This window comes from Macaca fascicularis, chromosome 15, assembly GCF_037993035.2.
Source record: "Macaca fascicularis isolate 582-1 chromosome 15, T2T-MFA8v1.1".
In the NCBI taxonomy this organism is placed as follows: Eukaryota; Metazoa; Chordata; class Mammalia; order Primates; family Cercopithecidae; genus Macaca; species Macaca fascicularis.
In genome coordinates, this window is record NC_088389.1 from 60,477,498 (window position 1) to 60,494,411 (window position 16,914).

The 16,914-nt window shown below is 39.3% G+C and overlaps 2 protein-coding genes across 10 annotated transcripts in view; one reads left to right on the forward strand and one right to left on the reverse strand.

Moving 5' to 3' along the window:
• The window catches only part of NCBP1 (nuclear cap binding protein subunit 1), a 37,500-nt gene extending 22,428 nt beyond the window's left edge, over window positions 1–15,072 (reverse strand). The window contains exons 1-8 of one of the 4 annotated variants that reach the window (XM_005581240.5): window positions 14,762–15,072; window positions 7,909–7,997; window positions 7,145–7,245; window positions 5,466–5,622; window positions 3,604–3,711; window positions 3,104–3,225; window positions 1,307–1,376; window positions 649–864 (exon numbers count right to left, since the gene is read on the reverse strand). In XM_005581240.5, the coding sequence (XP_005581297.1) occupies window positions 649–864; window positions 1,307–1,376; window positions 3,104–3,225; window positions 3,604–3,711; window positions 5,466–5,622; window positions 7,145–7,245; window positions 7,909–7,997; window positions 14,762–14,795 (897 nt within the window). In that variant the 5' untranslated portion in view covers window positions 14,796–15,072. Of the gene's footprint in view, window positions 1–648; window positions 865–1,306; window positions 1,377–3,103; window positions 3,226–3,603; window positions 3,712–5,465; window positions 5,623–7,115; window positions 7,246–7,908; window positions 7,998–14,761 lie in introns of all 4 variants that reach the window. The other 3 variants (XM_065530303.2, XM_074017022.1, XM_074017023.1) reach the window with 3 other exon arrangements.
• Window positions 15,073–15,296: 224 nt separating this feature from the next.
• The window catches only part of TSTD2 (thiosulfate sulfurtransferase like domain containing 2), a 33,481-nt gene continuing 31,863 nt past the window's right edge, over window positions 15,297–16,914 (forward strand). For all 6 annotated transcript variants that reach the window (XM_005581239.4, XM_074017026.1, XM_074017024.1 and 3 more), the window contains exon 1: window positions 15,297–15,412. The gene's annotated coding sequence lies outside the window, so the exon portion shown is untranslated. The remainder of the gene's footprint in view (window positions 15,413–16,914) is intronic.

Below are 16,914 nucleotides of genomic sequence, written 5' to 3' on the forward strand. Positions count from 1 at the left end.
TATACAAAAAATTTGCCAGGCTAGGTGACACATGCCTGTGGTCCCAGCTACTCAGGAGGCTGAAGTGGGAGGATCACTTGAGCACAGGACGCAGAGGTTGCAGTGAGCTTAGATCTCACCTTTGCCCTCCAGCCTGGGCAACAGAGTAAGACCCCATTTCGAAAAGAAGAAAAAAAAAGAAAGAAAAATGGCCAGAATGACTAAGCATTCATCATGTGACAGACACTGTTCTTGTTCTATGCATTTTACATGTTAATAATAATTTAATCCTCATAACATGATGTATATACTATTATTATTACCTTCAGAAAACGAAAGCACAGGGAGGTAAACTTTCCCAAATTCACACAGCTAATATTTGGCTAAACCAAGATTAAAACACAACCCAATGTAGCTCTCAAAACCCAAAACCCACACTCTTAGCCTGCAAACTGTGCATATCTCTCTATTTACACATGCCAAATGTAATTTCTTGCATAATGAGGTGGTATCATTCACTGAATTAAAAAGTTAACTTCATTGCTATTGACCTTCTTAGACAAAAAACAACTCAAAATTAAAACGCACCACAGGCATAATTCGAGCGGGATTAACCCACAAGCACAATGCAACACAGGTCGTATCTAGGACTTTCAGTCGGTCACCTACCTCGGGATCATCTGTGTAATCAAACATTCTGAAGATGACCCTTGGCATTGGGTACACCGAATCTTCAGTGTGAGGAGGTGGTGTAAAAGGAGGCAGATTGTGCTGCAGTGCTTCACACAGGATGCTGTCAAAGGCAAGATAAGGTCTTAGGATGTGCCGTTCCTGCCAGCGATCCTTTTTCAATTTCTGAATCTGGGCCCACAGGCAATCTAAATACTAAAGACAGATTAATTTTTAATCATTAATATAATTAACATTTTGACTAGACAAAATAAAAATATCACTACCCTTTAAAATACAGGATACAAAAGTAAGCTAACTTGTAAGACGGTACAAAAAAAGGTGCTAAGTTTTTGTTTTTATTTTACTTATAAAGTCTATCTGTTTGGAACTGTTTTTACATTTTTCAAATTGAGCATTTACATAAATATATGTCAGCTCTGTAATAGCTGGCATCCCAAAGAACAAGGGAATATTTCAATTACATTCTATCATCTATTAAAAATCTACCGTACACCTAGAGCTATGAAAAGGAGCTATCATGAAATGCAGAAACATAGCCAAGGGGTAAAATGGAATGGTCTGAGTATCTTACAGAGATAAGAATCTATTCAAGAGCTGACTGAGCTTGTATCACAAGAGATTGAAATCAATTTACCTCTTCTTGTGGATGTGGTTTATCCGCAGTCCACACCTGTAACATGGGTACATGAGTCTTTTGGCGTCTTCTAAAGATAAAAATGAAAATCTACATTTAGGCTTTTACAAACATGAGATGCTCAGTCACCTTCATAGTTATTAGAATGCAAATTAAAGCAATGAAATAACATTTTACCTACTGGAGCGGCAGATATCAACAGTTTTGATAATGTACTGTGTATCATCAAGACGCAGGTCGAGATTCAGTCTCAAACATCGTTGACAAAGAGGTTAACTGGTATAATCTCTTTGGGAGAGTATAATCTCTTTGAAAGGTAATTTGACTAAATCTATCAAAATTAAAACTGTTTAGAACCTTCAACCCAGTAATGCCATTTCTAAAAATTTATATCCCCCATAAATATATCTGCACGTGTACACAAAGACATACAAAGATATTAACTGAAACATTGTTTATAATAGCAAAAGATTGAAAATAACCTAAATGTCCACCAACAGTAACTACAGAAATTATGGTACATTAAAAAGTGAAATACCCTACAACTATTAAAAAGATTTATGAAGTATTTTTATGCAACAAATCCAAGTTATAGTAAGAAAAAGAAAAAAGCCAAGTGAAGAACAGTGTGTATATTGGGCTATCACTTGAATAAAAAAGAGAAAAGATATGTATACACACACAAAAGATTTTTTTTGAGACAGAGTCTCACTCTGTCGCCCAGGCTGGAGTGCACTGGCGGCACCATGTCAGCTCGCTGTAAACTCCGTCTCCTGGGTTCAAGCAATTCTCCTACCTCAGCCTCTCGAGCAGCTGGGATTACAGGCACCCTCCACTACGCTTGGCTAATTTTTGTATTTTTAGTAGAGATGGGTTTTCACCATGTTGGACAGGCTGGTCTCGAACTCCTGACCTCAGGTGATCCACCCGCCTCGGCCTCCCAAAGTGCTGGGATTACAGGCATGAGCCACTGCACCCGGCCAAAAGATTCTTATTTTTTAAGCTTCTTTTAACTTTACTTAATAATCAACTAAGTAGCTATTAACAGTTATCCAAAAAAGTACTTAAAAAAGAGAAAGTGAAATTTAACAATAAAATCAATCTGTAAAAACTTAAGGGCCACATAACCATTACCATGTTGCTGGATAGTTAAGCATAAATTTACTAAAAAGACCTATTTATTATCATTGTATCTAACAATCTAAACCAAGCTTTTACATCGGCTTGGGAGAGATGGGTAATGGGAAGACATGTGATTATTTTAATTGAAATGTGTCATATTACTTAAGAAGTACTGCCTGGATGGAAGGTTAAGGACCACTGTTTTAAGAGCTTAATTTAGGATTAATTTACATGAAATAAACACATTGTATGTGCTAGGGCAGTGGTTCTCCACTTGTGAAATGTGTTAATAATACAGATGTCCAAACCTCTCTCTCAAATTGTATAATTTATTAGGTCTGGGGGTTGGGGTCTGAGCATTTAAGTACCACAGGTAATTCTTATCCACGCTAATATTTGAGGAACTATTGCACTAGGGTGTTTTATGTCTTTTATAAACATATAAAAGCAGCTTAAAAGAAGCTATATTACCAACTGTCCTGTGCACTGGCAAAAGTAAGCAAACCATATCTGATTACTTTGAGGTCTCGGTGAGTTAAAACAGCAGGAGAACAGGATTACCTAGAAAATACCTTCAGGAACTCTACAGCTTATTTTTGAGAAACTCAAATGATATCACTGATATAAGATATCCTTTACCTAAGCAACAAAGAGTACTATGAGCTGTGCCCTTACTTAAGATAGCTTTCAGTGTTGGCAAAGATGCGGTCCATCTCTGCATCTTTCTTTTCGTACAACTCCTTTCCAACCCAGGGCAAAGATGACAGAAATGCATACACATACCAATCTCGCCGCACCTAAAGGATTTTTAAAAAGTTAAGTTTAAAATATGCTTTAATTATATTCATTCATATTTTATTTATTCTTGAATGAAATCCTATGGAAGCTATTTAATAGGACTTATGACATCTGGTTTATACAGAGCATTTCCAGATATATTAGTTCTAATCTTACTGGACAGCATCATTTAAATCAACATACAGATATTATGAGAACCCACCAGTGTGCCAGTCAACTTAATTTTTAGATAGTAAGAACTTACAGTGTGATAGTCTGCTGTTTTTTCTTTACTGCTAATGGATTATCAGCGAAAGATTTCTGGTACTATATGGAAGTACCAGGATTCAGTAACCCCTCAAGAGCCCCTCAAGATTCAGCGTGAGGGGTTCTCTTACCTGAGGCACATCTTCTTCCTGAGTTACGCTTACAAAATTTTCAAACATGGCAACCATTGACGGGGCAGCAATCACATGGCAATTCACAAGATCAGATAAAAAACGGACCTGTTGGGGCAAACAATTTCTGCTATTAAATCTAAATGTTCTTCATAATAACTACAAAACAAGCAATCTTCTACAGCCTAAACTATTGGGCTGAAAAACTATAGCCTAAGGGCTGGATCTAGCCTACTACCTGTTTTTTGCATAGCTGGGAACTAAGAATGGTTTTTACATTTTTAAATGCTTGAAAAAAAAAAAAAGAGTATTTTATGACACATACAAATTACATGAAATTCTAGTTTCAGTGTCCATAAGTAAACTTTTATTGCAGCAGCCATGCTCGTTCAGTTACATATTGTGTATGGTTGCTTTTGTGCTACCATGGCAGAATTGAGAAGTTGTAACAAAAACTATATAAAGGACAGCAATCCGTGAGTTCATAGGTTTCTATGCTATATTACATCAACAATCCAGATTGTAAAATATTCTAGCTACTTCAACCTATAAGCTTCTTTTCTGTTTGACTGTAATTTTTACTGAATTACAGAAATGCAAATTACAGAACACATTTATTGGGTGTGCTCAGTGTGCTATTGCTAAACACTACTAAAAGTCAACTGTTAAGGGACCCATTCTAGTGGAACAAGCACAATCTCAATACAAATGAGTGACTCCCACACTAAAAGGCAAATTAAGTGTTTTTGGGAACAATGACAAAGGGAGTTGGGGAAAGCATCACAAAGGAGGTAACAATTAGGCTAGATCATAAAGGATAAGCAATAGTCTCAAGTAGTGAGCAATGAGGGCAGTATAGGCATACAGCTTCAAAAACAAGGTGTGTTTTGGGATCTGCAAGTTATTTTGATATTGCTGGAGAGTGTATGGGAGACAAGAATAGAGAAACACACTGGGGAAACCATAAAGGGTCAGGCTAAAGAGTCTGGACTTTAACCCTATAGCCTGATCGGTATCCAAACTTTTTTGATTGTGTACTCAGTAAAAAAGAATTTGATCACATATCTTCAACACATACATATTTATTTATGATATACACTGGATCACCATTAATCTATGTATTATTAGTAAGGCTTAATTTCATTTCCACTTAAGATAAATAAGAGTTCTCAATATTCACTTTCTGCAACCCAAGGAATCATCTTGTGCACCAGGCTTTTAAGACCACTCACACTGCCATGGGAAGGAACTAAGGGTTTTTTAACCAGTAACCAACATGTGCAGAGCCTAGTTACAGAAAGACCAGTCTGGTGCCACTGTAGAACACAAAGTGAAAAACAGAATCTAGATGCAAAAAGATCAGTTAAGAGGCTATTAAGAACATCTGGAGGAAGGCATAAACTATGCTAGAGGCCCTGGAGACCAAGACAGGACAGACTTGAGAGAAATTAGGGAGACAGAATTGACAGGGATTGGGAACACCTATGGTACAAGAAGGCAAAGGGAAGACAAAAATTAAAGCTCAGCTTTATAGATGGGCTATTCAGTACACAGTGGCCACTGTATGAGCTGGGGAAAGGGCAGAAAAAAGGAGGTATGAATGCTACATTAATTTAGGCACTTCCTGGTAAGATATCTGAAGGCTATGCAGCTAGCATCTGGAATACTGGACTGGAGCTCAGGAGAAAGGATGGAGACACAGTTACAGATTTGGGGGTGTCATCAAAATAAAGGTGGCCTATGAAGCTATCAAAGTGAATGAGAATGCTTCAGGGGAGCATTTTAAATTATTTGGTTGTAGCTCACCTTTTCCCTCCATCCCAACAGTAAGTCATAACATACCAACAAACAAACAAACTTACCAAATATACGGCTTCATTATAATTGTTTGCTTTCAATGACTCTTTAAGTTGACGAATCATGGCTTCTACAAATTCTCCACCAAAGTTGTAATTCCTGGCATTCAGCAGTCCAACTAATGTTGTATAAATTGTCAACTTCTCAGGTAACAGACGTGCACTGATTTAAGAACCCAGTATAACGAGAAAACCCCAAAACAATAGCGTTAAGTTGCTGAATTTTATATGAATCTTTTTATCATTCCATTAACTTTGGAACAGGATTACTTTTAGCTGTCTTTAAAAATACTCCAGAAAAAGCATGTCACTGAGAAATGTTACAAACACAGTCCCGTAATTTTTCATTTTAATTCATTAATTAATCCAAGAGTTAAGAAAGTAAATGATTTAATTGTAAAGTTATCTTACTGAAATAAATAAAACTAATGCTACAACAGTTTTTTTTCCAAGTGTGTTTAGTGGAACTGAATAGCATTTCCACAGAACATGGTTTCCATGGTAAAATGTCTCAGAAATCCTGGGTGAAACAAGCCTCTTTAATACAGAATCATTAAGGGGGGTGCGGCATTCAGAATTTCTAAACTTAGCTAACCAAATGTCATGGAAGTAGAATTCTACTTTGAGAAACACTATTCTAGTTGCTTAGAAAAGAGGCACAATTAAAACGAGTTTCATCTAAGTTCCTACCAGCTTAATTATTGAATTTTTTTAAAACGTAGTCTGATATAGTTAAGATTTGCTTACTCCAAGTATGTTGATTTTGTTAAAGTTATTTGAAAAGTATGGGAAAGGATTACAATAAACCTTTAGAAAAAGCAATTTTTCCTAATTTAGGCAGCCTTTAGAATTAGCTCAAAAAGCAAATAAGAACTCATAATCATTCAGTGGGCAAGAGATTCTCTTTGACTTGTTTTCCTAAAGTATCTAGCAGAACATCAGGGACAATTAAGGTCTTCAAAAAAATACCTGTGTTGATGGTAACTGTACTCCCTGAAACCCTACCAAAACCAAAAATTAAAGAAGAATACTGCGAAGCAATACAAGTTCAGCCTTAAACAAACAAGGTTTCCAACAGTTTAAGTATAAATACTACCCCATTTTAATAAAGGATTTCAGAAGATTTCCTTAGTAGTTTCTTAAAGTTACCTTCACTTGATCTAAACTAAAAGGCTGAGAAGTGATAAACGTCACCTTCATAATTTAAAAACACCTCATGGATATGTTACAATTTCATGTTAACTACAAAGACTCCTGTTTATCCAGAGAGTATGCCTATTACTAGTGGCTTCCAAAGCCTCTTCAGTCTTCCAAGAAGAGCTATTACTTGTGTTACCAATTCCCAAATTTGTTTGGTACTACTAATTTTAAAATCTAAGTATCATACATTTAAATATACATGCTTAAAAATATGTATCTGAATGAGACAGTACTCTACAAAAAGTCAACTACAATGATTCTAAGGTTCTAAGAAATAACACACAAGGAAAATGCTCAATTTTAGTTTTATCCCTAAGAAAAAGAGTTCATTAAAGGGCCAAAGGTTGGCTCACTTGTACAAACTTCCCCATAGAAGGAAAGCCAAGGACATATAGAACATAAACATATATTTTAAACATTTCCCAAAGCATTTAAGAGTAGATAATACATTATCACCTGGATTCATAAATCTTTTGCATACATACACTGTACAAAGAAGCCTTAAGATCTTGCTCTTGTAGTTAGGAAGATCAGCTTCCAAAACACCAGCCAAGCCTTCGAGGTTGCTCTCCAAAGAGCAGGCACTCTGTAGAGGACATCACATTAAATATCTGTCAAGTACTCAGCAATATAAATTTACTGTTAAAAATTTATTTAAATGTAAATATATATTTTAAAATCATTTAAAAATCATAACCAATCATCTGTCCTTTTGCTATTTTAGTGTACTAAAATAAAAATTTCCACATGATCATTAAAATAGTCTTACACGCATACAGAGCTATAATGGGTTTAGTATAAATCAATTCAGATAGTTATTGTTCTTTAGAAATCCATGAAAAGTTGATGAGCGAAATTTAAAAACTAAGCAGTCTATGATAGCAGAGTAAGCATTAGAAATGGGAGGACACCATGGGCTCCATTTTACCTCTTTTACTAATTCACTCTGTTACTCTGGGCAAATTACCTCAAGTATTCAGGGTTGATTTAGTTCATGTATAAATTAAGGGGCTATACCCTAGGTCCCTTTTAAGGCTCATCTTCTATGAAAATTATTAATTACTAAATTACTAATAATAATCAATTATCTGCATCCCAGGGGCTTCAACATGGATTCAATTTGGGATACAGATGCATGGTAATACCAGCTTTACCAAAATGTAGTTCAAGTTTTCAGCTGCAAAAATTAATCAAAGCAGTCAACCACATTCTTAAACCCATCACAGCCTGTGCCTATTGTGTGACATACCTTTTCTCCTACTTTGCATATTAAAGATTCCAAATGATCTTCAGTTTCATTTGCATCAGAGGTCTTTCTCCTTTTGTGAGGCTGCCCACCTATTTCAGCAACATAAAAAATTAACATTACACGCTAAATCTGCTATCACAAATTTTATTTAACCTTTTTAGGTTATAATCTGTTTTCTACCAGGCCCTATTTTTCTGACAGAGTAGAAGCTCTTCACAGACCCTCCATTTCTCAGACTAAGCTAGATTAACCAACACCTCCCATTCCCAGAGCCACTATATACAATAACTCCAGGAGGCATTATTTATGTTAAATTTTGTGTGAATAGTGCCCATGGAGCTAAGCAATCAGCAGCCCTGTGCATTTCTGTGGAAAAGCTGGAAAGCTGCCAACAACGCGTTAAACACTAGTAGTTAGAATACTCATGTACTGCTACTCCCATTCTTTCAACTTGAGTTGTTTACTGATCCTCAGTTGCTTGTTCCGAAACCTGTTAGTACCAGTAGTATTCATTAGTCTAATAATGTAATTATTATGTAAATGACAAAATAAGGGTGCAAAACCAAGTCGAATGCTTTGGAAAGACTTGATCGGAAAAAAAAAAGCTGTTATATCAGCTATAAAGAGGAAAGCTTCAAAAGAGGGGAAAAAGGAGCATAAAACATTAGGATTTCTCACTTGCTTCACATGTTTCTAAGCTCTAATCTCAAGTCTTCAATGAACAATTTCAGTTCTGCATATGATGCAGCACGACGGTATAGTTTATCCTAAATAATGGGAACGACAGTCAGTATATACATATTCAAAGAAAAGTCCTGAGCACTATATCAAATCATTGGCGGAAAAAAGGACCACATGTTTTACAATTCCTGCTTTAACTAGCTTTTATTAACTGAATTACTGATACTGATTTATTTAAAAACCATATCATTTGAATAATCTCTATGTTTTTTAAATCTACCATTCTAAAATCATTACCAAGCATCTGTCCTTTTGATTGCTAAACAATTCAAGTTGAATGAAGCTGTGCTAAAAACTAACCTCAAACACCTGTCTATTAAGACCCTTGCTGTATCTCTTACCACTTTGTTTAAAGCCTTAACACACTCACCTAAGTCCTTTTGTGGTTTAACATAAGGTTTAAAAAATTAAAATAATAGTGTTAAGTATGGAACCTGATGCTGCTGCTAAACACTTTTGGCTAGTCTAATACAATTCAATTTTCGATTTCCATTGATTCAATTATTTGGTCAGCATATGGACAAGAAAGCAAGAGTCTGTAACTGTGCTGGGAATCTGTATTAATAATGAAAATCTGCAGCTGGATATAGGGCTACACAGTAGTAAGTTATATATAACTTCAATCTTCAGACTTGAATGGCCAAAGGAATTCTTTACGAAGTTCATAATCACTTACTTGCCTCTGGAACACTAGACTTGAAATGATGTATGGTGATTCTCATAAAACACAGCACGTGGCTATTCTAAGCTTGGAATGTTAAATCTATCGAATGACTGAAATGATCTTCAGATACCACATGAACTGAAGCTGAATAAAACGAATCTATTACTATCCACATAGGATCTGAGGGGGGTATTACAAAGGTTACAGGATAAGACACTCTGTGCTTCAACTTCCCAACCCATTAATTACCATTATAAACTGAATGTCCACTGACTATAATTTTGAAGGGATAATGCCACAAAAAGTATAATATGCACGCAGTATAAGAGCTGAGATGTACTGATTCCTGGAGATATCTGCCTGTGTAAAGTTGTAGACATGTGTGGCACAGAGGTTCAGGGACCTTGATTCTTAAGTATGTATCAAATCTAAGTCACAGGACCTATCAAGGTTCTACCACCCAAAGTACCAACTTTCACACAAAGGTCTTTTATTTCCAGGATTCATTTATTGAAAAAACAAAGCACAAATGATGTAATATTTACACGAGCCGCCAGCTATAACATTCAACAGCTTTCTTCTAGAGCAGTAGTTCTCAACAGGGTGTAGATTTTGCCCCCAGTTGTCATCTGGCAATCCTTGGAGACATTTTTAGTAGTCACAACTAGGGAAAGCAACTGGCATCTAGTGGGTAGCGGCCAGGGATGCTGCTAAATATCCCACGTTGCATAGGGCATCTCCCAAAACAAATAATCTGGCCAAGAATGTCAATAGTGCTGATGTTAAGAAACCATATTCTAGAAAGCAGAGCTCCTCAGAACCAAATTTCAGTGAGGTTGGGAGAATGGAGATGCTGAAAAACTAGCTGAATGAGAGCAGTTATTTTTTGTTGTTGTTTTTTAAACCTTAAGCACACTGTTCCCTTCTTTCTGGCTCATATATTTTGCCAACCCTTTATTTCACCTCTACAGTCTTCTTAACTTAACTTTCCAGGTGGCTTGTTCCAGTTTGGAATCATTCCACAGCCTTTAAAGCAACCCTGTTAGGCCCTCTTATAAGCTTGAAAAGGGGAAAATAATGCTGTAGGAAGAGAAGGTATGATTTCTGAGAAAAAAACTAGAAAATACATGTACATAGTCACATGTCTGAACTGCAAACCCTCTGTTCATTTTGGCTATATTAAAGGACAAGATTTGTCTGGAGAATGGGAGGAGGCAGAAAGTATTAAGAAGTAAGAAATGTTCCACTCTCATCTGATAGTTGAGAGAATATGAAGGGTGGGGGGAAACTACAGACACAATCTGAACTTACGAACAGAAACATGATATTGAACTCAGAAGAGAACCTAGGTAAGGGAACAGGGAAATGAAATAAAACAATATGAATACAATTTGGGGAATTAGCTCAATGTACCCTGAAGAAAACATATCTATGGTAGTTCCCAAGGCAAGAACAGATTTTTTTATTAAAATTTAACTATGTAAAAGTTTTAAAATGTAAATTAAAGATAACGTTACCACTTCACTCAGACAGACTTGGCTAGTATAGAGAAGCAGGTATAAAATCCATCTGAAAGGATCTTAAGAAACAAACAAATTTCCCCTTTATAAGGCAATCCTAATTTTATATGGGCACACTGGTACATCTTATAGCCTTACAATAAATTTTAGACCCATAAAATGGAAAACAAAAACCAACTCTGTAAAATAAGAAAGTAAAGTAACTAAAACCAACAACTTCAACATTACATTTTTAAACCTTAAGCACACTGTTTCCTTTTTTTTGGCTCATCTATTTTGATATTGAACAACTTCAAAGAAAGATAACATGCCTTGATCCTGCAGATTTAAAACAGAGGCAACCATCACTTCTGAAATAAACTATACTCTCCCAGAATAACAAATCCTTTCACTTCTATTCATTTTTTTCTTTAGTTAAGTAAAAAAATCAGCCACAGTCTAAAAGACAAGGACCTAATTCTAAGAAGCTCAAATGGGGCTAATACAGCAAATCTGAAATTTTTGTAAATTGCTGAAATTCCCAAAATTGTATTCGTATTGTTTCTGGCTAAGATTTTGAACAATCTAAATCCTTTCTTAAAAGAACAAACAATGGACTGCATATCCCATAGTAACTAAAAAGCTTCAGAGACATTTTTAAAGCAAGTCTAAGCAATTAAGATTCAGCACTGGACTAGTATCCATACACATTACTTTTCATTTAGCATTTCCTTTTCCTTGTTTATAAATGGACTACTACGTGAACTTCATTGGTACAGCCTCCTAATCCTACCTCCCTGAATCTTTGATAGTCAAGTCTCAACACAGAAGTCTAATTTTATAATCTTCCTATAAGATGCAACCCTCTGCTATCTCTCTAATCTTATCTTCTACAACTTCCCGCTCACTCTGCTCCAGCACCACTGGCTTCCTTGCTGTTCTATGAACATGACAGGAACCCTATAGTCTTAAGGCTTTTGCGTCCATGGTTCCCTTTGTTTGGATCACTGCTTTTCCTCATACAGCTATAAGGCTGCTACCTTACCTCCGGCAAGTCTCTGATCAAATGGCATTCACAATGAGGCCTTCTCTAACCAACTTACATAAAATAGTAACTTCTCCCTCACAGAAATCTCTGCCCGCTTTACCTGATATCACTCCATAGCGTCTGTCACTGTATGATACACTACACTTTACTTGACTGTCTTCTCTCTACTCTAGAGGGGAGGCTCTATCTTTATATTGTCCACTGCTGTATTGCAAGTAATTAGGACAGAGCTTGGCACTGTTAAGTATTTGTTGAATAAATCATTTTTCAGATATATTACTTTCCATATGATTGCTTCTATATATAGAGTATACACGTTATAATTACATAAATATAAATATATATATGTAAATATATTATATATTTTATTATAGTATTTTATATATAGAGAGACAGAGAGAGAGTGTCAAGCATATGAAAGTCAGGGCAGAGACTGACAACAGCTGACAACTGTCCAGAAATGCTCAGATGCACCTATTTAATTCTGACTGTAATAATTCCTAGCCTATTTTAAGATAGCCTTCTATAATCCTTAAGCTTCTAAGAGTTCTCATTTTTAAAAAAATAGATGTTTAACTAAAAGGAAAGTATCCAAAATAATCTGATTCAGATCACTATGTAGGGTAAACTCCAGCTGATCGTTATCCAAATTGTGGCAATTTACAAAAATTTCAGATTTGCTGTATTAACATGAACTGTATCTGCCTCTCCCATACTAAAATACCAACCTTAAAAACTTTTGCTTAATGAAGGCCTTGTTTTACTTGTCTTATTTACTCTGAGGTTCCTGCAGCAAGACCCAAATGGACAGCGATTTGGCTGCAAGCTGGTGTTAAAATGAAGCCAACTCCAAGAAAGTTATGTAAGTCTCCCAATAACCAAAGCAAAAGTTATTTTTCTACATATTTGCATTCCAATTCTCTAGGATGCCCTACAATGACATTTCCTCTCTCTTTAGGGATTACCTATAAGTGAGAGAAAGAAAGCATAAGAACAACAAAGAAATTGGAAAGAACAAAACACTCAAGTTCTCCAATCCCCAAGTAATGACTTGAGAAGTACATTAGTTTTTGATTAGTCAATTACAAAGCATAAGAAAATTGTATTATCGGCGGGCGCAGTAGCTCACATCTGTAATCCCGGCACTTTGGGAGGCCGAGGCGGGTGGATCGCCTGAGCTCAGAAGTTCAAGACCAGCCTGGGCAACGTGGCGAAACCCCATCTCTACAAAAAATACAGGGAAAAAAAAAAAAATTGCTGGGCGTGGTGGCCTGCGCCTGTGGTCCCAGTTACTCAGGAGGTTGAGATGGGAGGATCACTTGAGCCTGAGAGGCAGAGGTTGCAGTAAGCCGATATCGCGCCACTGCACTCCAGCCTGACAAGAGTGACACTCCGTCTCAAAAAAAAGGGGAGGGGATTGTATTTTCTGTGCCTTGCACACAGGTTACACAAGAAGCCTCTTGTGTTAGAAATCAAAGCATGCAGCATAGTTATTTAATTTATACCTGGGTAGTGAAGAGAGCCCCGGACTGGATTTGCTATTGCTGGTGTTTGGGAACTGACAGCTGTCTCTCCGTGTTATGCTCAATCTCTAAACCCTTAGGTGTCAGATGAGAAAGCTGGACTAGAATATCCTCTCAAACCACGCCTTCGTAGAAATCTGGTGTTTCACTATTAAAACTAAATGCGTGCGATTCTGCCTCCACCTCAACTGCCACAACACTCAAGGAGAGACAAACGTTAATGGATAAAACTTACTCAATTTAAAATGTCTGTTACGGTTTCTTTTCTTACATTGACAGCATCTGCTAACGTTTACCGCCTCTTAAGCGCTGGCAAATGATTAAAACATCATCGTTGCTGATGTGTATTACCTCATCTAACCTTCACAAAACCCAGAAGATATAAGTATCGTTACGTCTATATTACAGACTAAAGTTTAAGGAGATTACATAACCTGGAAAAGATCACCAAGTAAATGGTAGGGTCTGGCTTTGAACCTAAACCCTCTGGTTCCAAAGTCTCACCTCTTAACCACTACTCTACACTCTCTTCAAAAAACAATACACTAAAGCGTTAATAGAATTACTCTAAGTTTCACTTTTTTGGTGTGTGGATTTGTGTTTTTGATCGATTGTAAGGCTTATGTATAATATAAGCATTTTTTTGTTGTTAAAACTAGAATTATTCCGTCTTTATGAAGACAACACTATGATCTCCACGAGCACAATCATCCAAATGCAGATGGGAACCCCTGTTCTAACTCTCTGAGGCCTGAAGTTAGTTTTCTAGCACTCTCTCTCACACGAGGGAAATGCGCTTACGGCCACTTCAAAATCTGCAGTAACCTGTGTCTGTTTATTAGGGACCTCTTGGGCGTGGGTAAGACAATATTCTTTCCCTGCAGCTCGAAATAAGGGAAATCAACGGATGACCACTACCGGAACAGAGTTCAGATTGCAACTCATGAGATCTCTCAGTTCTTTCCTTCAGTGAATTCTTCCGAGCCCTTCTCAGGTGCAGCTTTGAAGGTTAAAACGAGACACTGGGACCAGTGGGTCCCTAAGACGCGGCAGCACGGACACAGGTGTGCTTCCCTGCTCGGTGGTGCTAAGGACCAAATTCTGAAGCGTCCTTAGAGACCAAGGGTCTACCCATGGGGTTCACCAGGCCTCCTTTCCCGAGGATCGGCCCTTGACTCAAAGAACTGGGGCGGGAGAGAAAAAGTCGCTTTCTAGAAGCCGCCCAGTCACACCGCCACTGTATTCCCCTCTTTCCCTCCGCGGCTCCCCACACGGTCCCGGGGAGAAGAGCTTCCAGTCTCTTCCATGGACACTCAAAGATGCCGAGCCTCGGTTCCCAACCGGGAGCGGCCTCCGCGGCCGGGCTGCAGGTACTCACCGTCGTTCTCGTCGCTGTGCCGCCGCCGCGACATGCTGCCCTCCGGTGCGCCGCGGAGTCCAGAAACCAGGCGGTAAGCGCCGAGGAAACTGTCCTGCCGCTGGCCGGCGCAAGGACAGCTGCGAGGCGCGCGGATGGGCCGGCACGCAGGCGCACTCGCTCGCCACGGCTCCCGGAAGCTCAGGAGAGGCCGCCGGGTGGGCTCGGCGCTGCTAGAGCCGGCGTGAGGAAGCTCAGTGGGCTACGGGCGTCGGGCACACACGCAACCGCCCCCTCAGGCTGCCCCCGCCTGCCGGCTGCTTCTTTCTCCCGCCTTCCGCTCTGTGTCCTTCCGGGGCCACGCAGAAAGTGCCGCCGTTTCGGCCAGTCAGAGACCCCGGACCGCTGTCGTCGTACGCCTGAAGGCGGGTGGTGCCGGCGGCCGCTCTAGTCCCCGCCTCCTCTCAGGCCGGTCCTCCGGGGCTTCTCAATGGTTTTCCCGGCGGCCCTTGCGCCGACGTCCAGGAGACTTCCGGAGCCTGGTGACGTCACGAACGAGCTTTTCTACCCAAACACGCGACGGGGAACACACTGCAGGGCGGTGAGCGGTAACAATTGCTAGGTGGAAACAGTGCAGGGAAGAGAGACCTAAGAAAGGATCAGGACTGGCGGGTATGTGCTCGTCTACTCCCACTTTCTGGCTTTTGCCGCCTTGGGAAAAGTGGGCGGAGAGGTTGGGCCAAGCTCGGCATGCGGGGTGGGGCCTGGGCGGGAGGCGGTGCCGCACGTGCCTCCCCCTGGGTTGGAAAGGCCGGCCCTGACGCGAGCTTGCTGCTCCCGGCTTGCCGGCTGGCCGTCATTTTCCCTAAGTTGTTTGCTTAAGAAGGAACAAATGATTGTTTTAGTAATCAAGGGTTATTGGGTACCTGTATGCCTGTGTGTGACCGTCCCCTGCCCTGATGTCTTTATGAGTACCATACTGGCTTATCTGCTTTGTCCATGGCCATCTGAAATTTCACTCTCCCGGCCTAATTCTCTTTCAGTCTTACCCATTTCAGTAAATGACGTCATCCATCGGCTGCTTAATCCAAAAATTTAGAGAGTCTTTCTTAGCTCTTTTCCCTCACTTTTTACATAACAATGATCTGTAAACCCTGCCTGTTCTCCTTTCAACACAAATCCTGAATCAGATCGTGTTACTGCTCTGTTTAAAAGTCTCCTGTGACGGCCGGGCGGGGTAGCTAACGCCTGTAATCCCAACACTTTGGGAGGCCGACGTGGGCGGATCCGCTTGAGCCTAGGAGTTCAAGACCCATCTGGACAACGAGGCGAACACTGTCTTTACAGGAAAAAAAAAAAAAAATTAGCCGGGCCTAGTGTTTGGCTCCTGTAGTCCCAGTTACTCGAGGGGAGGGTTGGGGGCGGAGGTGGGAGGATCCCTTGAGCCCAGGAGGTCGAGAATACGGTGAGCCGTGATCACACCACTGCACTCCAGCCTGGGGGACAAAGCGAGACCGTGTCTTAAAAAAAAAAAAAGTCTCCTTCGACTTTCCATTGCACACTCCATACCATGGCCTGTGGAGTTCTACCTCTCCTCACTGTACTCCAGACCCTCTTTCTGTTCGTACAATAAGTCAAGCTTGTTCTTATTTTAGGAACTTATACTGTTTCCTTTACCTGAAGGTCTCTGGTTCTAAATCTGCGTGACTGGCTCTTGGTCACTTAGGTCTCAGCTCAAATATCAGGTCCTTAGTGAGGACTTCTTTGGTTACCCAATTGCTGTTTTATTTCATTCAGCGAATATTGTATTTATTAGCATTTAGCACCTCGTAGGTGCCAGGCAGAGTTCTGAATGCTGAGGATGTCGAGGTGAACAAAGGAAAACCACTGCTCTCGTGGCGCTGATATATTCTAACGATCCATTCAGGAATAGCCCCAAATAGTGCCATCATAGGTAGTGAACAATGGGAGACTAGTAGATGAGATCAGAGGGGTAGGGAGAAGGTGCTCTGTAAGGACTTTGAACATTATCCAAGTAAATTGAGAAGTCATTGGAGTATGAATTTTTTTTTTTTTTTTTTTGAGACAGAGTCTCGCTCTGTTGCCCACGCTGAAGTGCAGTGGCACAGTCTTGGCTCATTGTAACCTCCACCTCCTAGGTTCAGGCAAGTCTC